This window comes from Coregonus clupeaformis, chromosome 17, assembly GCF_020615455.1.
Source record: "Coregonus clupeaformis isolate EN_2021a chromosome 17, ASM2061545v1, whole genome shotgun sequence".
In the NCBI taxonomy this organism is placed as follows: domain Eukaryota; kingdom Metazoa; phylum Chordata; class Actinopteri; order Salmoniformes; family Salmonidae; genus Coregonus; species Coregonus clupeaformis.
The window spans coordinates 2679588-2706121 of NC_059208.1; the positions used below are offsets into that span (position 1 = coordinate 2679588).

General features: G+C 42.2%; 2 protein-coding genes across 3 annotated transcripts in view; one reads left to right on the top strand and one right to left on the bottom strand.

Annotated features, from left to right (window-relative positions):
* Positions 1-15646: 15646 nt before the first annotated feature.
* LOC121558613 (trophoblast glycoprotein-like) lies at positions 15647-17484 on the bottom strand. The gene has a single exon (XM_041872000.2). It carries the CDS (start codon positions 16890-16892, stop codon positions 15756-15758), a length of 1137 nt encoding a protein of 378 aa, XP_041727934.1. The 5' UTR covers positions 16893-17484; the 3' UTR covers positions 15647-15755.
* Positions 17485-23518: 6034 nt separating this feature from the next.
* Positions 23519-26534, top strand: part of LOC121558614 (inhibitor of Bruton tyrosine kinase) — a 28093-nt gene continuing 25077 nt past the window's right edge. For both annotated transcript variants that reach the window (XM_041872001.2, XM_041872002.2), the window contains exons 1-3: positions 23519-23686; positions 25060-26011; positions 26249-26345. In XM_041872001.2, the coding sequence (XP_041727935.2) occupies positions 25682-26011; positions 26249-26345 (427 nt within the window). In that variant the 5' untranslated portion in view covers positions 23519-23686; positions 25060-25681. The remainder of the gene's footprint in view (positions 23687-25059; positions 26012-26248; positions 26346-26534) is intronic.

Genomic DNA, 26534 nt, shown 5'->3' on the forward strand with positions numbered 1-26534 from the left:
ACCTGGCTCTCAAGAGAAGACAGGCTATGTGCACACTGCCCACAAAATGAGGTGGAAACTGAGCTGCACTTCCTAACCTCCTGCCAAATGTATGACCATATTAGAGACACATATTTCCCTCAGATTACAGCGATCCACAAAGAATTCGAAAACAAACCCAATTTTGATAAACTCCCTTATCTACTGGGTGAAAAACCACAGTGTGCCATCACAGCTGCAAGATTTGTGACCTGTTGCCACAAGAAAAGGGCAACCAGTGAAGAACAAACACCATTGTAAATACAACCCATATTTATGTTTATTTATTTTCCCATTTGTACTTTAACTATTTGCACATTGTAACAACACTGTATATATACATAATATGACATTTGAAATGTCTTTATTCTTTTGAAACTTCTGAGTGTAATGTTTACTGTTAATATTTATTGTTTATTTCACTTTTGTTTACTATCTACTTCCCTTGCTTTGGCAATGTTAACACACGTTTCCCATGCCAATAAAGCCCTTAAATTGAATTGAATTGATAGTAAGGTCGCAATGACACAGAAAGCAGTTCAATGTCGGGGTACAGAGTCGCTCTCTTACCAGGATCGCGGTCCGCTCTGACCAGGGTGAAGGTGGCCGGCTCCACTTCTCTGTCCGGGACTCATCCAGCCAAGTCTCCCAGCTGTATTGGGATTCAGCTGCCAGCAGCGTTTTCATTATTTAGTCCGTTCGTAGCGGGTATGTACACGATCAACAAGATCAGTCCAAAACCAACCACTGGAAATCCATGGTTGGCAGAATGTTTGTAAACTAAGTCTACAAATTAAAAACATAAAATAACGCCGCACTGCAGGTCGCAACAGAGACGCTTCTAGCCGCCATTGTCTTAGTTACGTTTCAACGTTACGTCACGTATGACGAAAGCGCGTAAGTGCATGCCCACAGACACCCATAGAGAATGTATTGAAAGCTTTGAAATGTGAAAAAAATAGATTTTACATGACAGGCTATGAGAGACTTCTGGGCGATTTTCAACTTGACTGAAATCGCCCCAAAAACGGGCGGGGCCATTTGAAGCACGACTTTAGCCTGATTTGACATTTAGTGGCTGGCAGATCAGACGTGAACACTGATAACTGCTGTTGCCGTGATATAATTGATTAGAAAAAAAATCCCTTCCTTTTCCCGTTTGGCAGTGCGTCGCCCATATCGCCCTATTGAACAAGCCGTCCCTGCTGGGAATACAGAAATGCATCTGTTGGTCACAGATATCAACAACAAACAAAAAAGTAGGGGCGTGGATCAGAAAACCAGTCAGTATCTGGTGTGACCATCATTTGCCTCATGCAGTGCGACACATCTCCTTTACATTAAGTTGATCAGGCCGTTGATTGTGGCCTTCACTGGCTGTGCGAAGTTGCTGGATATTGCCGGGAACTGGAACACGCTGTTGTACACGTCGATCCAGAGCATCCCAAACATGCTCAATGGGTAACATGTCTGGTAAGTATGCAGGCCATGGAAGAACTGGGACATTTTCAGCTTCCAGGATTGTGTACAGATTCTTGTGACAAGGGGCCGTGCATTATCATGCTGAAACATGAGGTGATGGTGGTGGATGAATGGCACGACAATGGGCCTCAGGATCTCGTCACGGTATCTCTGTGCATTGAAATTGCCATCAAAGAAATGCAATTGTGTTCGTTGTCTGTAGCTTATGCCTGCCCATACATGGTGGTCCTCTGTAGCTCAATTGGTAGAGCATGGCGCTTGTAACGCCAGGGTAGTGGGTTCGATCCCCGGGACCACCCATACGTAAAAATGTATGCACACATGACTGTAAGTCGCTTTGGATAAAAGCGTCTGCTAAATGGCATATTATTATTATTATTACCATAATCCCACCGCTACCATGGGGCACTCTGTTCACAACGTTGACATCAGCAAACTGCTCCCCCATATCTGCCCGCTCCCCCACATTGAAACTGGGATTCATCCATGAAGAGCACACTTCTCCAGTGTGCCAGTGGCCATCAAAGGTGAGCATTTGCCCAATGAAGTCGGTTACGACGCCGAATGGCAGTCATGTTAAGGACGACGAGCACGCAGATGAGCTTCCCTGAGATGGTTTTTGATAGTTTGTTCAGAAATGTTTCAGTTGTGCAAACCCACAGTTTCATCAGCTGTCCGTGTGGCTGGTCTCAGATGATCCCGCAGGTGAAGAAGCCGGATGTGGAGGTCCTGGGCTGGAATGGTTACACGTGGTCTGCTGTTGTGAGGCCGGTTGGACGTACTGCCAAATTCTCTAACATGACATTGGATGCAGTTTATGGTAGAGAAATTAACATAAAATTATCTGGCAACAGCTCTGGTGGACATTCCTGCAGTCAGCATGACAATTGCACACTCTCTCAAAACTTGACACATCTGTGGCATTGTGTTGTGTGACAAAACTGCACATTTTAGAGTGGCCTTTTATTGTCCCCAGCACAAGGTGCACCTGTGTAATGATCATGCTTCTTGATATGCCGCACCTGTCAGGTGGATGGATTATCTTGGCAAAGGAGAAATGCTCACTAACGGATGTAAACAAATTTGTGTACACAATTTGAGAGAAATAAGCTTTTTGTGCATATGGACATTTTCAGGGATCTTTTATTTCAGCTCATGAAACATGTGACCAACACTTAACATGTTGCGTTAATATTTTTGTTCAGTATATTTAGGGACTCTGACCATCTGAAAATCTGCCAGTCATGACTTCAATTTCTCAACACTGGGAGAGAACACTGGCATATGAAATGTGGCTTGACAAACGAGCGTGAGCATGGCTGTGCGTGTGCGTGCATATCTTACTGGAAGTACAGTATATGTTCTGTTCTGTTGAGGAGGGAGTAGGCAAGGGGGATTGTATTAGTAGAAAGTGGAGACAAAGAGAGATGGAAATCAGTAGGGTACATATTGGGCAGGAGGATGACAACAGGAGAGGCAAAAGAAGAAGGAGAACATCTCACTGTCACTTTCCCATCACCTAGTGTATCTGTAACAAGGCTTCTAGGTCTGTGACAAGAAACAACCTGTCCTGCTGTTTCTGAATGTGAAATGGATTCTGTCATCAGTCTGGTGTGTGGTAGTAAATAACCAGAGACAGCTTTCTCTCTATGTGATAGACCCCTGCCTTTCTGGCCTGGCCTCAACAACATAAATCAAGCAGGTGTGATGAGTGACTTGTTGGAGCTGTTTGGAGACCTGTTTTAACAAGCACAAAAGGGGCACTGTCTGTGCGAGTGAGTCAAGGTGCAGTGGTCAGAACATTCGCTCTCTCCATCAGTCTCACTCCTCTCCACCCCCTCCCCCGCACAACTCCTCACATTGCTTCCCACTTAATTACACCTGCTCCTCCAAGTATGGCCAGGGGTGCCTAGCACACCCTTGTTAATAAAAATATGCTGAGTGCTGTTCGTCACAGAACGTCGTTTAGTGGCGTGAGTGAGGGATGAGATGGTCGCCGTGGAAATGTGAGATAGTGTAGCGTGGAATGTGTATTGAGCAGCATGCACCTATATCGCCTCCCGGGACAGAAGGACAGAACACTCCCCTGTTAAGAGGAGAAGGTGTGGCACTGTACGTCCGCTGGGATTCAACCATTCCTGCCTGCGCTATTCGCAAGTCTACACATGTAGACCCTAAACCAACAATGGAACCAGTGAAATCCTCATCAAATGAGATGTCAAACTACAGTATTTTGGGAAACGTATAACTGAAATATGTTGACGTAATATTATACCAATTCTGATTGTTAACACAGACCTGTCCAGCTACATTAATAAAATACAGTGCCTTCAGAAAGTATTCAAACCCCTTGACTTTTTCCATATTTTGTTGTGTTACAAGGTGGGATGAAAATAGATTTAATTGTAATGTTTTTGTCAACGATCTTCACTAAAAAGACACTGTAACGTCAAATTGGAAGAAAAATTCTAACATTTGTAAAATATATATATACAGTGGGGAAAAAAAGTATTTAGTCAGCCACCAATTGTGCAAGTTCTCCCACTTAAAAAGATGAGAGAGGCCTGTAATTTTCATCATAGGTACACGTCAACTATGACAGACAAATTGAGATTTTTTTTCTCCAGAAAATCACATTGTAGGATTTTTAATGAAATTATTTGCAAATTATGGTGGAAAATAAGTATTTGGTCACCTACAAACAAGCAAGATTTCTGGCTCTCACAGACCTGTAACTTCTTCTTTAAGAGGCTCCTCTGTCCTCCACTCGTTACCTGTATTAATGGCACCTGTTTGAACTTGTTATCAGTATAAAAGACACCTGTCCACAACCTCAAACAGTCACACTCCAAACTCCACTATGGCCAAGACCAAAGAGCTGTCAAAGGACACCAGAAACAAAATTGTAGACCTGCACCAGGCTGGGAAGACTGAATCTGCAATAGGTAAGCAGCTTGGTTTGAAGAAATCAACTGTGGGAGCAATTATTAGGAAATGGAAGACATACAAGACCACTGATAATCTCCCTCGATCTGGGGCTCCACGCAAGATCTCACCCTGTGGGGGTCAAAATTATCACAAGAACGGTGAGCAAAAATCCCAGAACCACACGGGGGGACCTAGTGAATGACCTGCAGAGAGCTGGGACCAAAGTAACAAAGCCTACCATCAGTAACACACTACGCCGCCAGGGACTCAAATCCTGCAGTGCCAGACGTGTCCCCCTGCTTAAGCCAGTACATGTCCAGGCCCGTCTGAAGTTTGCTAGAGTGCATTTGGATGATCCAGAAGAGGATTGGGAGAATGTCATATGGTCAGATGAAACCAAAATATAACCTTTTGGTAAAAACTCAACTCGTCGTGTTTGGAGGACAAAGAATGCTGAGTTGCATCCAAAGAACACCATACCTACTGTGAAGCATGGGGGTGGAAACATCATGCTTTGGGGCTGTTTTTCTGCAAAGGGACCAGGACGACTGATCCGTGTAAAGGAAAGAATGAATGGGCCATGTATCGTGAGATTTTGAGTGAAAACCTCCTTCCATCAGCAAGGGCATTAAAGATGAAACGTGGCTGGGTCTTTCAGCATGACAATGATCCCAAACACACCGCCCGGGAAACGAAGGAGTGGCTTCGTAAGAAGCATTTCAAGGTCCTGGAGTGGCCTAGCCAGTCTCCAGATCTCAACCCCATAGAAAATCTTTGGAGGGAGTTGAAAGTCTGTGTTGCCCAGCGACAGCCCCAAAACATCACTGCTCTAGAGGAGATCTGCATGGAGGAATGGGCCAAAATACCAGCAACAGTGTGTGAAAACCTTGTGAAGACTTACAGAAAACGTTTGACCTGTGTCATTGCCAACAAAGGGTATATAACAAAGTATTGAGAAACTTTTGTTATTGACCAAATACTTATTTTCCACCATAATTTGCAAATAAATTCATTAAAAATCCTACAATGTGATTTTCTGGATTTTCTTTTCTAATTTTGTCTGTCATAGTTGACGTGTACCTATGATGAACATTACAGGCCCTTCTCATCTTTTTAAGTGGGAGAACTTGCACAATTGGTGGCTGACTAAATACTTTTTTCCCCACTGTATATCTTCATTACATAAGTATTCAACACCCTGAATCAATACATGTTTTAATCACCTTTAGCAGCATATACAGCTGTGAGTATTTCTGGGTATGTCTCTAAGAGCTTTGCACACCTGGATTGTAAAATATTTGCACAATATCCTTTTAAAAAATTCTTAAAGCTCTGTCAAGTTGGTTGTTGATCATTGCTAGACAGCCATTTTCAAGTCTTGCCATAGATTTTCAAGCTGATTTAAGTCAAAACTGTAACTAGGCCACTCAGGAACATTCAATGTCGTCTTGGTAAGCAACTCCGCTGTATATTTGGCCTTGTGTTTTAGGTTATTGTCCTGCTGAAAGGTGAATTTGTCTCAGAGTGGCTGTTAGAAAACAGAATGAACCAGGTTTTCCTCTAGAATTTGGTATGTGTTTAGCTCTATTCCGTTTATTTTGATCCTAAAAAAATCCCTAGTCCTTGCCGATGACAAGAATACCCATAACATGATGCATCCACCACCATGCTTGAAAATATGATGATTGCTACTCAGTGATGTGTTGTGTTGGATTTGCCCCAAACATAACACTTTCTTTGACACATGTTTTGGAATATTTTTATTCTGTACAGGTTCCTTATTTTGTCTCTGTCATTTAGGTTAATATTGTGGAGTAACTACAATGTTGTTGATCTATCCTCAGTTTTCTCCTATCACAGCCATTAAACTCTGTAACTGTTTTAAAGTCACCATTGGCCTCATGGTGAAATCCCTGAGCGGTTTCCTTCCTCTCCGACAACTGAGTTACGAAGGACTCTTTGTAGTGACTGTATTGATACACCATCCAAAGTGTAATTAATAACTTCACCATGCTCAAAGGGTTATTCAATGTTTTTAAAACCTACCAATAGGTGCCCTTCTTTGTGAGGCATTGGAAAACCTACCTTGGTCTTTGTGGTTGAATCTGTGTTTGAAATTCACTACTCGATTGAGGGACCTTACAGATAATTGTATGTGTGGTCTACAGAGATGAGATAGTCATTCAATAATCATGTTAAACATTATTATTGCACACAGAGTGAGTCCATGCAACTTATTCTATTTTTACTCCTGAACTTATTTAGGCTTTCCATAACAAAGGGGTTGAATACTTATTGACTCAAGACATTTCAGCTATTCATTTTTAATTAATTTGTAAACATTTCGAAAAATATAATTCCACTTTGACATTATGGGGTATTGTGTGTAGGTCGCTGACACTAAATCTAAATGGAATAAAAAAAGAAAATGTGTGTTTGTGGAGAGAAGGTTGGTTTTACAGGTTTACTCTATCTAGATTGTTGTTGTATGTGCTTCGTTGCTATCTTGCCATGGCTTTGTCAGGGTAGATTGTAAGTTACATTTGTGTAAATCAGTTTTGGTCAAAAGAGATTAGACTAATAAAGGAAATAGAGGAAATAACAGTGCAGGTAGATGTCAATAAAAACGTTATTATAGAGGCACAAAATAAGCTGGAGGAACTTATTCAAGAACAATCAAGTGTAATTTATTTCAAAAAGAAAGCGAATTGGATTGTCCATTCCATATTGTCCATTGTACTTTGACGTGTCCTGTTTTTAGGATATGTTGTTTGTTAACATGACAGCACGTTTTTTATTTGTTTGAGCGCCATTTAGGTTAGGCTATTTGATCGGAGAAACCTGCATGATGTAAAAAGTGTCCATCTCATTACATTGTCCACATACTCTTTCTACCATATCCTATATCTGCTAAATTATTTATTGTATGTTAGATTATTTTTGGGACGGAACGTTGGTGGAGCGCCGCAGCAATGCGTCTCTCCAGCAGCACCCTGGAGAGGCGCGCTGGGAATGGACAAGCAAACTATTTTGCGCCCCTGCCTGACAAAGTGGGCATTGCTTATTACAGGGCAGCATCAGCGCTCACCTAAAAAGCCCATATGCCACTGGTTGAGAGAAATCGTAATTGTTTTTGGGCAGAATTATGTGAGGTTTTATGTGTTGTTGTTGGAGGTGCGTCTTGGTCAGTTTAGCACAGAAAATGCCGCCCTTGTCAATCTGCCGCCATAGACGGCCGCCTAATCCTGCCTAATGAGCGGGCCGGCAGTGGTGGGATGGGCTGAGAGTTGCTGAGGTGTGGGATTAAGGAGCTCATGATCGGTAATGGTATTATTGAAAACACTACATATAATGTATACCAGAGTAAAATCAAATGTATGTACAGTTGAAGTTGGAAATTTATATACACTTAGGTTGGAGTCATTAAAACTCGTTTTTCAACCACTCCACAAATTTCTTATTAACAAACTACAGTTTTGGCAAGTCGGTTAGGACATCTACTAATCTTTCAAACAATTGTTTACAGACAGATTATTTCACTTATAATTTACTGTATCACAATTCCAGTGGGTCAGAAGGTTACATACACTAAGTTGACTGTGCCTTTAAACAGCTTGGAAAATTACAGAAAATTATGTCATGGCTTTAGAAGCTTCTGATAGGCTAATTGACATCATTTGAGTCAATTGGAGGTGTACCTGTGGATGTATTTCAAGGCCTACCTTCAAACTCAGTGCCTCTTTGCTTGACATCATGGGAAAATCAAAAGAAATCAGCCAAGACCTCAGAAAACATTGTAGACCTCCACAAGTCTGGTTCATCTTTGGGAGCAATTTCAAAACGCCTGAAGGTACCACATTCATCTGTACAAACAATAGTACGCAAGTATAAACACCATGGGACCACACAGCCGTCATACCGCTCAGGAAGGAGACACGTTCTGTCTCCTAGAGATGAACGTACTTGGTGCGAAAAGTGCAAATCAATCCCAGAACAACAGCAAAGGACCTTGCTGGAGGAAGCAGGTACAAAAGTATCTATATCCACAGTAAAACGAGTCCTATAAATCAAATCAAATCAAATCAAATGTTATTGGCCACATGCGCCGAATACAACAGGTGCAGACATTACAGTGAAATGCTTACTTACAGCCCTTAACCAACAGTGCATTTATTTTTTAATAAAAAAGTAAAATAAAACAAGTGTTGAGAAAAAAAGAGCAGAAGTAAAATAAAATAACAGTAGGGAGGCTATATATACAGGGGGGTACCGGTGAAGAGTCAATGTGCGGGGGCACCGGCTAGTTGAGGAAGTTCAAGTAATATGTACATGTGGGTAGAGTTAAAGTGACTATGCATAAATAATTAACAGAGTAGCAGCAGCGTAAAAAGATGGGGTGGGGGGTGGGGGTGTGGGGGCAGTGCAAATAGTCCGGGTAGCCATGATTAGCTGTTCAGGAGTCTTATGGCTTGTAGATGGTGTAGAAGCTGTTGAGAAGTCTTTTGGACCTAGACTTGGCACTCCGGTACCGCTTGCCGTGCGGTAGCAGAGAGAACAGTCTATGACTAGGGTGGCTGGAGTCTTTGACAATTTTGAGGGCCTTCCTCTGACACCGCCTGGTATAGAGTTCCTGGATGGCAGGAAGCTTGGCCCCAGTGATGTACTGGGCCGTACGCACTACCCTCTGTAGTGCCTTGCGGTGGGAGGCTGAGCAGTTGCCATACCAGGCGGTGATGCAACCAGTCAGGATGCTCTCGATGGTGCAGCTGTATCATATTTTGAGGATCTGAGGACCCATGCCAAATCTTTTCAGTCTCCCGAGGGGGAATAGGCTTTGTCGTGCCCTCTTCACGACTGTCTTGGTGTGTTTGGACCATGATAGTTCATTGGTGATGTGGACACCAAGGAACTTGAAGCTCTCAATCTGTTCCACTACAGCCCCGTATATCGACATAACCTGAAAGGCCGCTCAGCAAGGAAGAAGCCACTGCTCCAAAACCGCCATAAAAAAGCCAGACTACGGTTTGCAACTGCACATGGGGACAAAGATTGTACTTTTTGGAATAATGTCCTCTGGTCTGATGAAACAAAAATAGAACTGTTTGGCCATAATGACCATCGTTATGTTTGGAGGAAAAATGGGTACGCTTGCAAGCCAAAGAACACCATCCCAACCGTGAAGCACGGGGGTGGCAGCATCATGCTGTGGGGGTGCTTTGCTGCAGGAGGGACTGGTGCACTTCACAAAATAGATGGCATCATGAGGAAGGAAAATGATGTGGATATATTGAAGCAACATCTCAAGACATCAGTCAGGAAGTTAAAGCTTGGTCGCAAATGGGTCTTCCAAATGGACAATGACCCCAAGCATACTTCCAAAGTTGTGCCAAAATGGCATAAGGACAACAAAAGTCAAGGTATTGGAGTGGCCATCACAAAGCCCTGACCTCAATCCTATAGAAAAGTTGTGGGCAGAACTGAAAAAACGTGTGCGAGCAATGAGGCCTACAAACCTGACTCAGTTACACCAGCTCTGTCAGGAGGAATGGGCCAAAATTCACCCAACTTATTGTGGGAAGCATGTGAAATGCTACCCAAAACGTTTGACCCAAGTTAAACAATTTATAGGCAATGCTACCAAATACTAATTGAGTGTATGTAAACTTCTGACCCACTGGGAATGTGATGAAAGAAATAAAAGCTGAAATAATCATTCTCTCTACTATTATTATGACATTTCACATTCTTAAAATAAAGTGGTGATCCTAACTGACCTAAGACAGGGAATTTTTACTAGGATTAAATGTCAGGAATTGTGAAAAACTGAGTTTAAATGTATTTGGCTAAGGTGTATGTGCTAATTTATTAAAAATAACACATTTACATAAGCATTCAGACCCTTTACTCAGTACTTTGTTGAAGCACCTTTGGCATCGATTACAGCGTAGAGTCTTCTTAGGTATGACGCTACAAGCTTGGCACACCTGTATTTGGGGAGTTTCTCCCATTCTTCTCTGCAGATCCTCTCAAGCTCTGTCAGGTTAGATGGGGAGCATTTCTGCACAGCTATTTTCAGGTCTCTCCAGAGATGTTTGATCAGGTTCAAGTCCGGGCTCTGGCTGGGCCACTCAAGGACATTCAGAGACTGAAGCCCCTCCTGCGATGTCTTGGCTGTGTGCTTAGGGTCGTTGTCCTGTTGGAGGGTGAACCTTTGCCCCCAGTCTGAGGTCCTGAGCGCTCTGGAGCAGGTTTTCATCAAGGATCTCTCTGTACTTTGCTCCGTTCATATTTCCCTCGATCCTGACTTTTCTCCCAGATAATCTTGTTTATCATGGTCTGAGAGTCTTTAGGTATCTTTTGGGAAACTCCAAGCGGGCTGTCATGTGCCTTTTACTGAGGTGTCTTCCGTCTGGCCACTCTACCATAAAGGCCTGATTGGTGGAGTGCTGCAGAGATGGTTGTCCTTCTGGAAGGTTCTCCCATCTCCACAGAGGAACTCTAGAGCTCTGTCAGGGTGACCATCAGGTTCTTGGTCACCTCCCTGACCAAGGCCCTTCTCCCCCGATTGCTCAGTTTGGCCGGACGGCCAGCTCTAGGAAGAGTCTTGGTGGTTCCAAACTTCTTCCATTTAAGAATGATGGAGGCCACTATGTTCTTGGGGACCTTCAATGCTGCAGAAATGTTTTGGTACCCTTCCCCAGATCTGTGCCTTGACACAATACTGTCTCGGAGCTCTACAGACAATTCCTTTGACCTCATGGCTTGGTTTTTGCTCTGACATGCAGTTAACTGTGGGACCTTATATAGACAGGTGTGTGCCTTTCCAAATCATGTCCAATCAATTGAATTTACCACAGGTGGACTCCAATCAAGTTGTAGAAACATCTCAAGGATGATCAATGGAAACAGGATGTGACTGAGCTCAATTTCGAGTCTCATAGCAAAGGGTCTGAATACTTATGTAAATAAGGTATTTCTGTTTTGTTTTTTAAATACATTTGCAAAACTTTCTAAAAACTTGTTTTCACTTTGTCATTATGGGGTATTGTGTGTAGATTGATGAAAAAGTCAAGGGGTTTGAATACTTTCTGAATGCACTGTATATACATACACACAGTATTTATATACAGTGCCAGTCAAAAGTTTGGACACACCTACTCATTCAAGGGTTTTTCTTTATTTTTACTATTTTCTACATTGTAGAATAATAGTGAAGACATCAAATCTATGAAATAACACATTTGGAATCATGTAGTAACCAAAAAAGTGTTAAACAAATCAAAATATATTTTATATTTGAGATTCTTCAAAGTAGCCACCCTTTGCCTTGATGACAGCTTTGCACACTCTTTGCATTCTCTCAACCAGCTTCATGAGGTAGTCACCTGGAATACATTTAAATGAACAAGTGTGCCTTGTAAATAATTCATTTGTGGAATTTCTTTCCTTCTTAATGCTTTTGTGCCAATCAGTTGTGTTGTGAGAAGTTAGGGGTGGTATACAGAAGATAGCCCTATTCGGTAAAAGACCAAGTCCATATTATGGCAATTACAGCTCAAATAAGAAAAGAGAAATGACGGTCCATCATTACTTTAAGACATGAAGGTCAGTAAATCCAGAAAATGTCAAGAACTTTGAAAGTTTCTTCAAATGCAGTCGCAAAAACCATCAAGCGCTATGATGAAACTGGCTCTCATGAGGACCGCCACAGGAAAGGAAGACCCGGAGTTACCTCTGCTGCAGAGGATAAGTTCATTAGAGTTAACTGCACCTCAGATTGCAGCCCAAATAAATGCTTCACCGAGTTCAAGTAACAGACACATCTCAACGTCAAATGTTCAGAGGAGACTGCGTGAATCAGACCTTCATGGTCGAATTGCTGCAAAGAAACCACTACTAAATGACACCAATAATAATAAGAGACTTGCTTGGGCCAAGAAACATGAGCAATGGACATTAGACCGGTGGAAATCTGTCCTTTGGTCTGATGAGACCAAATTTGAGATTTTTGGTTCCAACCGCCGTGTCTTTGTGAGACGCAGTGTAGGTGAACGGATGATATTCGCATGTGTGGTTCCCACCGTGACGCATGGAGGAGGAGGTGTGATGGTGCTTTGCTGGTGACACTGTCGGTGATTTATTTAGAATTCAAGGCACACTTAACCAGCATGGCTACCACAGCATTCTGCAGCAATATGCCATCCCATCTGGTTTGCGCTTAGTAGGACTATCATTTGTTTTTCAACAAGACAATGACCCAAAACACACCTCCAGGCTGTGTAAGGGCTATTTTACCAAGAAGGAGAGTGATGGAGTGCTGCATCAGATGACCTGGCCTCCACAATCACCCGACGTCAACCCAATTGAGCTGGTTTGGGATGAGTTGGACCGCAGAGTGAAGGAAAAGCAGCCAACAAGTGCTCAGCATATGTGGGAACTCCTTCAAGACTGTTGGAAAAGCATTCCTCATGAAGCTGGTTGAGAGAATACCAAGAGTGTGCAAAGCTGTCATCAAGGCAAAGGGTGGCTACTATGAAAATTCTCAAATCTCAAATCTATTATGATTTGTTTAACACTTTTTTGGTTACTACATGAGTCCATGTGTTATTTCATAGTTTTTATGTCTTCACTATTATTCTACAATGTAGAAAATAGTAAAAATAAAGAAAAACCCTTGAATGAGTAGGTGTGTCCAAACTTTTGACTGGTACTGTATATAATATATTTGTCATGTGAATGCTGTATATAAAAGTATAATGTACTGTATATAGTATGTAAAATGTATATGTGAAATCTTATTTATAAAATGTATGTAACAAAAAAGTTGTGAAAACAAAAAAGCTATTTCTTTCTTCCGAAGAGGGTGGATGGCTTAATATAAAAATATTAATAATCTAAATGTAATCCTAATGTGGCACAAGTCAAGGGGTGTGAATACTTTCTGAAGACACTGTATGTATGTAGTTGAGCTTCTCACAATCAACAGGGTCGGGAGTTGTATCCAGGCACAACTCGAGGGACAGACAGGCTCTCCAAGAAGCACTTGAGTTACCGCAGGTGTGGCGGCACAACCTCGGTCCTCCATGCCACATCACCAGGTTACCAGACAGGGAGATAGTGTTACAAATCACTTCCCATCCCATTTCAAAGGGGCACTGAGAAATACTTCCTGTCCCCACCATAGATATATAAATAGCAATGGTGGTTGGCTGGAAACTAACTAAGATGATGAAAAAAACAATGAATTCCTGAAATGGATAGCCTGGCATCTACTCCTGATACCTTATTGGCTTATTTAAAAACAAACAATGTCTTGGGAAGATGGATTGCAGACATAAGAAATATGTAACAGGCCTACATATTTTAAACTCACCTCCATAGTCAATCCGGGGTTAAAATGAATCTACTGTGTAATGGTTATAATGCATTATCCTTGTTGTATTGTGAGTGAGGGACAAAGAAACATGGTTAACACCCACACTGCTATAATTTGGACACAAAATCACTGTATGATCACAAACCTGGGAAATACAAAAACATTTTACACAAGAGCCACTTTAATATTCAAACACGTTGCCTGAAAAGCACATAGGTGAGTATGTATCACCAGACATGACTGAATGAGGGAGGTCTGGACATTGTTATGGTAAGAGGATTTGTACAGTAGCTTGGGGCTATGCAATGGCAGTAGTTAAATGTGCACAGAGACTGTGTTTCTGTTTGTGCTTGTTAGCTCACTATCTCCTGGGTGGTCTTCTAAGTGCACGGTGAGGTAATGGCCAGGTGTTCTACTCACACATTCACCAACTGTGCAGTTACTATATCATCCAGATTATATTTGTCTACTATACCCGAACACTTTTCCTGTAAAATAATGTTCCACGTTTGATATTTACTCATACATACTTGACACCAGAAAGAAACAAGAGCACAGCATTTACCAGGAAAGGAAACAATGCTTGAAAATAAGATACTTTCTTAATGCGACACACCTAAAATACTGCAGATTAAAGCAGAGTTTAAGCTAATTCCAATACCATACTGCCTGAAGAGTGCCGTCCCGGTAAGAACCTTGGGTACTGTGTACCTTCATTAGCATTTGTCAAGAAACACAGCACTTATCTTTCCCCTTTTGCAGCTGTTTGCACTCACAACGTTGGAATGCTTTGAATGAGTGCCATTTCTGTGACTGGTGTAGTTGAACCTAAGAACTTGTTCATTGACCATTGGCTATACCTCAAAATATTATTTTTGATGGTTCTGAGCTATGCAATCATTTTACTATCGAGACAGGGATTTCCAATTGAATCCCTGCTAGGATTCGGATAGACAGGACATTCCTGTCACGTCTAGATTCCCAAATAGAGTGGCAGTTGACTTTAAAACTTTAATTGGAAAGTATTTAAATCAATTCATCTTCAAGGTAATTCCGCCACCTTCGAAAGTCCCAGTTAGCCTTTTCTCACCTCTTAAGAGTAAAAGTTGGACACTCAACAATGGCTGCTGCTTGTAATGTCTCATCTGCACTAGCTGACTAAGAACAGAGAGCTTGTTAATGTCTTGCCTGTGTGGTATGGTTGGTGCTGGCTGTGGCACGATGACCTCTGTCTGCATGTGTTTGAACTTGCAATGAGTGTGCACTTCTCCATTTCGTGACCCTGCATCTCTGCTGCCCAAATACCTCCACATTCCTCAGTCTCTGGAGTTTAAAGGGACCTCAGTCGAGAAAGGAAATCAGCAATGCAAGACATTTTATTTCGCTGTCATCATGAAAAATGTTGATAATGTCCACCTAACAAATGCAATACTAGTGAGAGAAATTAGCAAGTGCTTTAAATATCACATATTAAAAAGGAATTAAAACAATGAAACAAGCATAGCAACACTGTGCAGTGGGAGGAAAGTGGAAACAAACATGTATTTAAAATATAACCAGCAGAAAGGATAAAGATATGTAGCCTAGTTACTACCAGTCAAAAGAAGTCTGTTTAGTTTGAGTTCTACGTACCATCCCCTTTTTCTCAAGGAATGGAAAATTAAATATTACAGAGAGCCCTCTCACAAACCCCGTCTGAGTCATGATTCTCAGTCCATGGAATGTTGAACTACATCAAAAGGTGTAAAACCAAACCATCAGAAATTGCGTTGCAGGGGCCACAGGCATGCGTAGAGATTGTGGGTCGTCGTGACTGAGGCTAGTAAGAGTCATGACGGGGGGGTTGCAGGCTGGAGCCCCCCGGAACTAAAGAGATGCTCATGCATATGTTGCTCTTGACCAGTCATAATGCCTCAGTCACTGTGGGGCCCTGGCTTACATAGCAGTCCTCTCAAACGTCTGAGTTGAGGCCGAGGTTGGCCAACCTGGGGTCCGAGTTGATCTCATACCTGTAATGGTAACCCTCCATGTGGTCCCTGCACGCGTCCCGAATATTGTATATCCACCGCTTGATCCCCTTCCTGTTGAGGTAGAGGACCAGCAGAAAGATCACTCCGATCAAGGCCAGCACCATGCCCAGGAAGACATACGAGGTCTCCAGCACACCTTTCATTTCACCTGAAAAGGTACACTCCAACTCCAAGTGTTCTATCTGGAGCAACGGTAACTGCCTCAGAACCTCAGGGTCAGAACAGGTCATATTCTGCTTGTCTGTGACCTGCTCAGAGCTCTTCAGCCAGGCCACAAGGTCCTCGATATTGCAGTCACAGCGCCAAGGGTTCCCTGCCAGATGCACCTGAAGCCCAGGCTTCAGGCTGAAGTCCATCAGTGTAGTGTTGGGTAGTTCCCTCAGGGCATTGTCCCTCAGGTCTAGCTCACGGAGCGGAGGAACACTCAGCGTCCCATTCCGGATGAAGATGAGAGAGTTGTTTTGTAGGTTGAGGATGGTGAGGTTGGAGAGGTGGGAGAACATGCCCTCAGGGAGGACCACCAGGTCATTGTTAGACAGATCCAAGCTGGTAAGTTGAAGGGCTCCGCCACTCCGTAGCAGGCTGAAGAGCTCGTCCATGGAAGTATGGTTGTAAAAAGCCCTGCTGAGGTTGAGGTCCAGCAGTTTGTTGTAATCAGGAAAGGCTTGAGCACTAAAATTCAGAATCCTGTTGTTACTCAAGTCTAGCAGCCTGAGATTTGGCAAGTTGTTGAATACATTGTGGTCCACCAGCTCCACCTGGTTTCCTGTGAGATACAAGTCTGTTAACTGCTCAAGAGTCACAGGGAAAGACCCAGCTGTGAGATGGGAAATGTTGTTCCCAGTAATGAACAGGGTTTTAGTGTTTGCTGGTAATGTTTGTGGAACCGCGAATAAACCCTGGTTCACACATTTGACCGTGGATGTGAAACAGACGCATTTGTCAGGACAGGCTGAATTTGAAACAAGGACAGCAAAGAAAAACCACAAACGAAGCAGAGTTGTATTCTCTCGGGTTTCTTCAAGTTTACAACATAACAATGAGCTCACAAAACGCATTTTTCCACCCGTGGTTCCAATGAATCTGATAGATGAAACGAAGCACAGCGCGTAGAACGTGCACAAATGTTTTTTCCCGAGTCAATCCACGTTCAAGTTCCTGTCCTCCACATGGAAAATTGTACTTTTCAACCTTATTCCTGAAGGAAATAGCTCCACTTCCGATTTAAACTGGGCGGCAACGATTACATTCATTAGCTAAACAGCCTCCTCACATACGTTTACGCAGAGAAAAGTTTTTGTTGCCAATCAGTCTTTCATGATGCTCCTAGTGTTAGTGTGGCTTTCAAATCCGGTCGCTGATCGTTTTATCGCACAGCTCTCAATAAAACGCATTCGCATACGCCGGAGTCAGCCTTTGAAGTGAAGTGCGTAAACAGCCATCAGATTTCGAGGAGTTCAATAATGGGCAGAAAAAACTAGAAAATGTTCGAACAAAAGTATCTGAGGACACTCGGTCCAACAATGCTTCCCTCGAATCAACAGAATAGACTGTTCTCCAAGTCCGGTATGCGAAAAATGAGTCCGCCACCACACAAACCACTGCAAGGCGTAGGCTATACCATGTTCCATTACAACGGGTGAGCAATGAAACTTTTGTAAATACAAGTTGTCATTCAACAAATTAAATATTTGCTATATATCCTTGTTATTGTTCACGTTTCTTGTTTCCTTTATTTATTTAAATGTTTATAAAATCACAATATGTGCAGTCTCAATTGGGTATTTCACTGTGGTCAACAAAATTATATGGTGTGCGCCAAATTAAACACTGCTTCAGAGCTGAAGTAGCCTAGTCTAATCTAATGAAAGGTTTTCGATCCAAAATCAAATACATCGTCAACTATACTCAATTATTATGAAACTGTAAACAAGTATTGCATATTATTTAATATCATAGGCTACATCTCAGATACATTGTAGAGGACCACTCAGCCAATGTGCTGGAGAGCTAAGGGAATGCAATTTTTTACCTCAGAACACAAGAACCCATTAGTCTCAGACTTTATGATTCAATTGAAAGATTATTGTCAAGTGAAAATCCATCACTTTGGTTGTGTAATGCACTTCCTCACATAATGTAGGCTATTATGTGCTTTTAGAGGGGAATGACAATCGAAAGATAGAGCATAATGTGGGTGGTTTAATTTACTAAAGCCTATGGGGCTGCAATTTTTTTGAATAGCCAGCAGTAACGTGAGCATAGCCGTGGGAAGAAGGGGTGCTGCAGATAAATACATAAATAAAATATGTATAATAATAAAAATATGACAACGTTTTTTGTCCCACAAAATGTGTGAACTAGATCCCTCTCACCTGACAACACCCCCAACCCAAAACATCTTCCCGTGGCCATACATGTGTTATTTTAGACAGTTATCATTCATTTAGATTAGTTAACAGCCAATATATAATCCTAATTGATTGATGAGGAGCACATAGTCCCCAGGGTCCAGGGCATAACAACCAAGCACTGCTGTTAGTGTGAAGAAGGCTGTGTGTGTGTGTGTGTGTGTGTGTGTGTGTGTGTGTGAGAGAGAGAGAGAGAGAGAGTACATAGGGCTACACAGTAAAATTAATGCTCTTATACATGTAGTTACATTTACCAGACACTCTTATCCAGAGCGACTTACTGGAGCAATTAGGGTTAAGTGCCTTGCTCAAGGGCACATCGACAGATTTTTCACCTAGTCGGCTCAGGGATTCAAACCAGTAACCTTTTGGTTACTGGCCCAACGTTAGGCTACATGCACTGTAATTACTCTAGTAATAACATTCTATTAAAATGTTAATTGATAACAACCTATTAACACATTTTAGTGATCCATTGAAATGTTTTTGTAATTACATAAGAGAAACTTATCCCCTTGTAAAATAGCTAAACTGCTGCTCACCAGATCTTCCGGTACCAAGAGTCAGAACTTAATCTGGTCCAAATAAAGGAGAGCAGCATAAAAATTGTTTATTTCCAAAACGGTATATCCAACCATTTTTCACATTTGTGTTTTTTCATCAAAAATAAATGCTTATGGGTACCTTTATGTGTGTGTAAAATATTACTGTTCTCAGATGTTGTATTCATAGATTTTAGATGTGTATTAAAATCTTTTTGTTTTTTCAAAACGCTATATACAGTTGAAGTCGGAAGTTTACATACACCTTAGCCAAAAACATTTAAACTCAGTTTTTCACAATTCCTGACATTTAATCCTAGTAAAAATTCCCAGTCTTAGGTCAGTTAGGATCACCACTTTATTTTAAGAATGTGAAATGTCATAATAATAGTAGAGAGAATGATTATTTCAGCTTTTATTTCTTTCATCACATTCCCAGTGGGTTTCTTTCACTCAATTAGTATTTGGTAGCATTGCTTTTAAATTGTTTAACTTGGGTCAAATGTTTCGGGTAGCCTTCCACAAACTTCACACAATAAGCTGGGTGAATTTTACCCCATTCCTCCTGACAGAGCTGGTGTAACTGAGTCAGGTTTGTAGGCCTCATTGCTCGCACACGCTTTTTCAGTTCTGCTCACAACTTTTCTATAGGATTGAGGTCAGGGCTTTGTGATGGCCACTCAAATACCTTGACTTTGTTGTCCTTTTGCCACAACTTTGGAAGTATGCTTGGGGTCATTGTCCATTTGGAAGACCCATTTGCGACCAAGCTTTAACTTCCTGACTGATGTCTTGAGATGTTGCTTCATATATCCACATCATTTTCCTCCCTCATGATGCCATCTATTTTGTGAAGTGCACCAGTCCCTCCTGCAGCAAAGCACCCCCACAGCATGATGCTGCCACAGTTGGGATGGTGTTCTTTGGCTTGCAAGCGTTCTCCTTTTTTCTCCAAACATAACGATGGTCATTATGGCCAAACAGTTCTATTTTTGTTTCATCAGACCAGAGGACATTTCTCCAAAAAGTACGATCTTTGTCCCCATGTGCAGTTGCAAACCGTAGTCTGGCTTTTTCATGGCGGTTTTGGAGCAGTGGCTTCTTCCTTGCTGAGCGGCCTTTCAGGTTATGTCGATATAGGACTTGTTTTACTGTGGATATAGATACTTTTGTACCTGTTTCCTAAAGTATCTTCACAAGGTCCTTTGCTGTTGTTCTGGGATTTGATTTGCACTTTTCACACCAAAGTACGTTAATCTCTAGGAGACAGAACACGTCTCCTTCCTGAGCGGTATGACGGCTGCGTGGTCCCATGGTGTTTATACTTGCGTACTATTGTTTGTACAGATGAATGTGGTACCTTCAGGCGTTTGGAAATTGCTCCCAAGGATGAACCAGACTTGTGGAGGCTACAATCTTTTTTCTGAGGTCTTGGCTGATTTCTTTTGATTTTCCCATGATGTCAAGCAAAGAGGCACTGAGTTTGAAGGTAGGCCTTGAAATACTTCCACAGGTACACCTCCAATTGACTAAAATGATGTCAATTAGCCTATCAGAAGCTTCTAAAGCCATGACATAATTTTCTGTAATTTTCCAAGCTGTTTTAAGGCACAGTCAACTTAGTGTATGTAAACTTCTGACCCACTGGAATTGTGATACAGTGAATTATAAGTGAAATAATCTGTCTGTAAACAATTGTTGGAAAAAGTATGTGTGTCATGCACAAAGTAGATGTTCTAACCGACTTGCCAAAACTATAGTTTGTTAACAAGAAATTTGTGGAGTGGTTGAAAAACAAGTTTTAATGACTCCAACCTAAGTGTATGTAAACTTCCGACTTCAACTGTATATCCATTTTTTAGCTGGAATAGAATGTTCGTATCCTGTATATTTAACATATAAATTATACCCATAATAAATCTACCCTCATGCTATAGCGTTTAGTTGGCCTCATCCCAAATGGCACCCTATTCCCTATATAATACACTACATTTGACCAGAGCCCAGATCTCATATGACTGTTAAATATAGGCCTATTTCTTTCCATATTTATGTCACAAATACATTTCTACAGTTCTTTATAAAAAATGTAATTATGTGTCACATTTAACTGTGTAAAATCTTGGGCATTAATATGGATTTGGTTCCCCTTTTGCTGCTATAACAGCCTCCACTCTTCTGGGAAGGCATCAAAGGTAATTTTCACTGCGGGGACTTGCTTCCATTCAGCCACGAGCATTAGTGAGGTCGGGCACTGATGTTGGGCGATTAGGCCTGGCTCACAGTCGGCGTTCCAATTCATCCCAAAGGTGTTCGATGGGGTTGAGGTCAGGGCTCTGTGCAGGCCAGTCAAGTTATTCCACACCGATCTCGACAAACCATTTCTATATGGACCTCGCTTTGTGCATGGGGGTATTGTCATGCTGAAACAGGAAAGGGCCTTTCCCAAACTGTTGCCACAAAGATGGAAGCACAGTATCATCTAGAATGTCATTGTATGCTGTAGTGTTTAGATTTCCCTTCACTGGAACTAAGGGGCCTAGCCCAAACCATGAAAAATAGCCCCAGACCATTATTCCTCCTCCACCAAACTTTACAGTTGGCACTATGCATTCGGGCAGGTAGCGTTCTCTTGGCATCCGCCAAACCCAGATTCGTCCGTCGGACTGCCAGATGGTGAAGCGTGATTCATCACTCCAGAGTCCAATGCTCCAGAGTCCAATGACGGCAAGCTTTACACCACTCCAGGCGACTCTTGGCATTGCACATGGTGATCTTAGGCTTGTGTGCGGCTGCTCGGCCATGGAAACCCATTTCATTAATTTCTTGATGAACAGTTATTGTGCTGACGTTGCTTCCAGAGGCAGTTTGGAACTTGGTAGTTAGTATTGCAACCGAGGACAGATGATTTTTATGCACTACACGCTTCAGCACTTGGCAGTCCCATTCTGTGAGCTTATGTGGCCTACCACTTTGCGGCTAAGCCGTTGTTGCTCCTAGATGTTTCCACTTCACAATGACAGCACTTACAGTTGACCGGGGCAGCTCTAGCAGGGCAGAAATGTGATGAACTGACTTGTTGGAAAGCTGGCATCCTATGACGGTGCCACGTTCAAAGTCACTGAGCTCTTCAATAAGGCCATTCTACTGCCAATGTTTGTCTATGGAGATTGCATGGCTGTGTGCTCGATTTTATACACCTGTCAGCAACGGGTATGGCTGAAATAGCCAAATCCACTAATTTTAAAGGGTGTCCACATACTTTTGGGCATGTATTGTATCTATTTTTGCAACAAAATGTGATTGTTTGTCTCTGAAATAAAACCATCTAGTGATAGGTTTCAAACAAATACATGTCCGTCATTTAACAACCCCATGCCATGATTATAATATAATAATAATATGCCATTTAGCAGACGCTTTTATCCAAAGCGACTTACAATCATGTGTGCATAATTTTTTTTATGTATGGGTGGTCCCGGGGATCGAACCCACTACTCTGGCGTTAAAAGTGCCATGCTCTACCAATTGAGCTACAAAGGACCACATTAGATGTTGAAAAACCACACCAATCTCCTTTCTACGTTCTTTAAGCAAAAAAAGCAAATTTACCAACATTTCTGAAATGAATATATAGCATTTTGAATTGAAATTCTTCATAACTACACAGGCATAGGTATTGAAGAATAACCTAATGTAAAGTGTTACCAAAGTCTTTCTGGCTGCACTCTTTCCTCATTAGGCATGGTTTCTAATCTTAGCAGCAGAATTGTTCTCCTAGGATTATGGAGGCCACCTATTCTTAACTGGAGCCCAGGTGACCATCATTTGAAACTAAGGAATTTACATTATTAGTCATTTAGCAGACATGCTTATCCAGAGCAATTTACAGTTAGTGCATACATTAGTAATTGTTTTACTGGCCCTCGTGGGAATCGAACCCACAACCCTGGCGTTGCAAACGCTATGCTCTACCAACTGAGCTACATCCCTGCCGGCCATTCCCTCCCCTACCCTGGACGACGCTGGGCCAATTGTGCGCCGCCGCATTGGTCTCCCGGTCGCGTCCGGCTACGACAGAGCCTGGATTCGAACCAGGCTCTCTAGTGGCACAGCTAGCCCTGCCATGCAGTGCCTTAGACCACTGCGCCACTCGGGAGGGATGAATAAATATTTTTTCTTTCCAAGAACCTTCATGCATTTATTAATTGAAGTCATGATGTATTATACACAAGCTGTAAACCAGGACTACCCCGAGGACCAGAGATGCCAGTGATAAAGAAAAAAACTAATTGTGTTGATTAAACAATCAATACATTAATTTAATTAGTCTACACCCAGCTCATAACTCAGAATATGTATCACTTTTCGTTTATTAAAATACAGCCTATTTCTCCAAGCAGTGACGTCAAGCATCGAGAGGACTCCTTTGACAGTGTGCCAATCATCTGTGACAGGCGGCGCTATCAGGGACCTACATATGTGGCTAGGAGATATATGTTCTCCTGTGCCTGCTGCACATATCGGTGTTCATATTTTTTATGCAGTCATTCAGTACCTGTGGCAAGTTTTCGATTTAAAGTGATTAATCGACTCCACATTGACAAATGCAACCAGACCACTGAGGTTTTGACAATACTTCCGTATGGTAATTTAAAGCGATTACACTAACACCGTCCAATTGAAAACGGTATTGCAAGAGCTCTCAACCAATCAGAAGTCTCCGTGTTGCCTCCCTCCTTTTTGTTTACTTACCTAACTGCGGAATAGCATTGGTTCTGCCCAAATATCCAGGTTTAATAAGAGCATTTAGCGATATATATTTTTGAAAGGATGACACAGTGGATGTGTACCGTTAGAGCAAGCTTCATGACCACTTTCGTCTTCATCTAGCGGCAGGTGAGAAAGTGAAATGTGATCGTGGCAATCTCTTTTCACTGCAACTCGCTAGCCTAGCTAATTTAACTAAGCTAGCGATGATGTGTCAGTAACATAATTCAGACCTCGATGGCCACATCAGGTTAACAAGCCAACAATACACTGTCACCCGTGCCGTATTTAACACGTTTTATTTAGATCGTTTTATTTAGATAGTGGTCCTCTGTAGCTCAGCTGGTAGAGCACGGCGCTTGTAACGCCAAGGTAGTGGGTTCGATCCCCGGGACCACCCCATACACAAAAATGTATGCACGCATGACTGTAAGTCGCTTTGGATAAAAGCGTCTGCTAAATGGCATATTATTATTAGATTAAAGTATTTGAGATTGTCCAATATGTTAATGGTTTGTAGCTAATTTACAGCTAGCAATGTAGGTAACTAGCCAGAATTTAGAGAATGAACGCTTCATTCACTTGAAGGAAACTGTTAAATCATGGTGAAAAACGTTGGTGTACATGCATATAGCTAGTTGCAATACCACTGGATTGCATTATAGCTAGCAACCCAGTGAGTGAAAAAATGTAGGCCTAATGTCTGGTCTCCTAAGAGACTTAACGTTAGGACAACTAACGTTAACTTGATAAGTATCAAGTATGCTAGATGGAAGCAGACTGTATCGGCTCCTAATTGTTGGCTACGTAGCTAATCAACATATGTCAGCTATATTCACTGCACTGTGGACATTTAATGCACACCATGCATTGGTCTGCAAAAGACCTGTCAGATGTATCATTATTTAAATACCTTTTAAATTATACTCTCTAACATGTTTTTTCACTTTCACAACTCCAAGCTGTGCATGTTGTGAAAAGTCAGTGGCAAAGTTGCAAACTGTTGCAGTTGCAATTTCCTGTTTTACATTTACATTTTAGTCATTTAGCAGACGCTCTTATCCACAGCGACTTACAGTTAGTGAGTGCATATATTTATTTGTTTATTTTCGTTTTAATAAGACTTTTGTGTAGTATTTTTGGCCTGGCTGGACTACTCTTATGGGCATAGTAGGGTCAAGTCAATTGATCCTTGCTAGCTGTCCCTGCCTATCTGGGGTGCTGAACTGCACTTTGACCTCTCTGTTGACCTTTTAACATAGATTAAACGGTTAAAATCCAGCAAGCCATGTAGCCTAGTACAGTTAAAGAGCAAGATGGGTATGTTGGATTTTCCAGAGAATGCATTTTAATGGCACTTTGAAAAGGCCTGTTCTGTGGAGTTGTGGAAATGTAGTACATGCCAAGTTTATGTTGTGTAACTATGAATCCAGTTGTTTTCTCTGCCTTGCATGTGCTTCCAGTGTTTTACAACTAATGACTGTCCACCCTTTCTTCCCCAGGTTCCCAATACAATTATGGAGTTTTGAGAAGGGTTTTGTGTGTTTTGGGGGGAAAGGGGGCCTTTCCCCTCAATTTGGATGGACTATTTGAAGGGACTTTCTGGAGGGTTAATGACCTTGTTGCCTTTTGTAAAATATTGCATTAACAAAAGTTGTAAAAGGAGAAAATATTTTTTGAAATATTTGTATTTTATTTGGTATAAAAGTATAGAATTGTTTATTTTATATACATTTATTTATTGAATTCCTGATGCCATTGTATGTTTCAAACATTTGGTTGTGTTGAGCTTTGGGTCGACATGGTGGACTGAGATGACCTAAAACAAGGCCCTGGGGTTGCTAGGGTGCGGTGGAACCTCAACACAAGCACAATTCTAGCACCCCAAAACAATCTCCCACCTGTTCTTTTTCTATTTTCTTCCGAGAGCAGCTACTTACAAAATAATATAATTTCAAAGTCACACTGACTTGACCTAAAGCATTATTTTAGCGTTTGTTGTTGTACCGAAGGGTTGGTTTAACCAGTGTTTGTTTTAGAGTTGGGGGAGCTGGGTCTCCGTGACCGGGTAAGATTGCTGCATTAGAGCGCAGGGTTTACTGCAAGGTTTAGTGGTCACTCAGGATGAGTGTGGTGATGGCATCCCCGGACTGCACGCCAAAATGCCGCTCCGTGCGGCATGCAGATGAGGTGGTGGCGGCGCTGACGCAGGGTTCAGAGGGGCGCCTGCGGGCCTTCCTCACCACCCACTGCCACAACGCGGCCACACTGAGGGACGCCTTCGGTCGCACGGCTCTGCACCTGGCCGCTTCGCTGGGCAAGAGGGCCCTGCTGGAGTGGCTGCTGGAGAGCAAGAGAGCTGACCTCATGGTGAAGGACAAGGAGTCTGGCTGGACCGCCCTGCACCGCAGCGTCTTCTACGGACACATCCACTGCCTCATGTCACTGGTTAAGGTGAGTCTCCCTCTGTGTTTCAGGGATTCAGAACTAATGTTTAGATGACGGGGCCTCCTTTGGCCTCTACATAAATTATTGGTATGTGGAGGAAGACATTTGTATGGCTTCCATTGGCAGTACTTTTGTACTGTAGCTACTTTATTCTTGCCCGATACATCACGTGCCTACAGCTAGATGTAGGTATAGGGAAATAATATTGTGGCTCTAGTCTAGAATGGTGCTTCTGTGTTGCAGCATGGTGGCATTCTCTCCACCCAGGATAAGGAGGGCCTCTCTGTCCTGGACTTAACCATGAAGGACAGACCAGCACACGTGGTGTTTACAAAGACGGGTGAGGATCGCTTATCATTTCATATCTAGCGTATGTTACCATTTCATAGCCATCTCTCATTTAGACTATGCATGATAAAAAGTGGATGTTTCTTTAAAGCACATAGTCACGACAGTTGTCAATTGTTGTTGCCTACATGGAGAAAATAGTGTTGAAGTCTTGGCTGTGGCAAGCATTGTTTTGTAACTT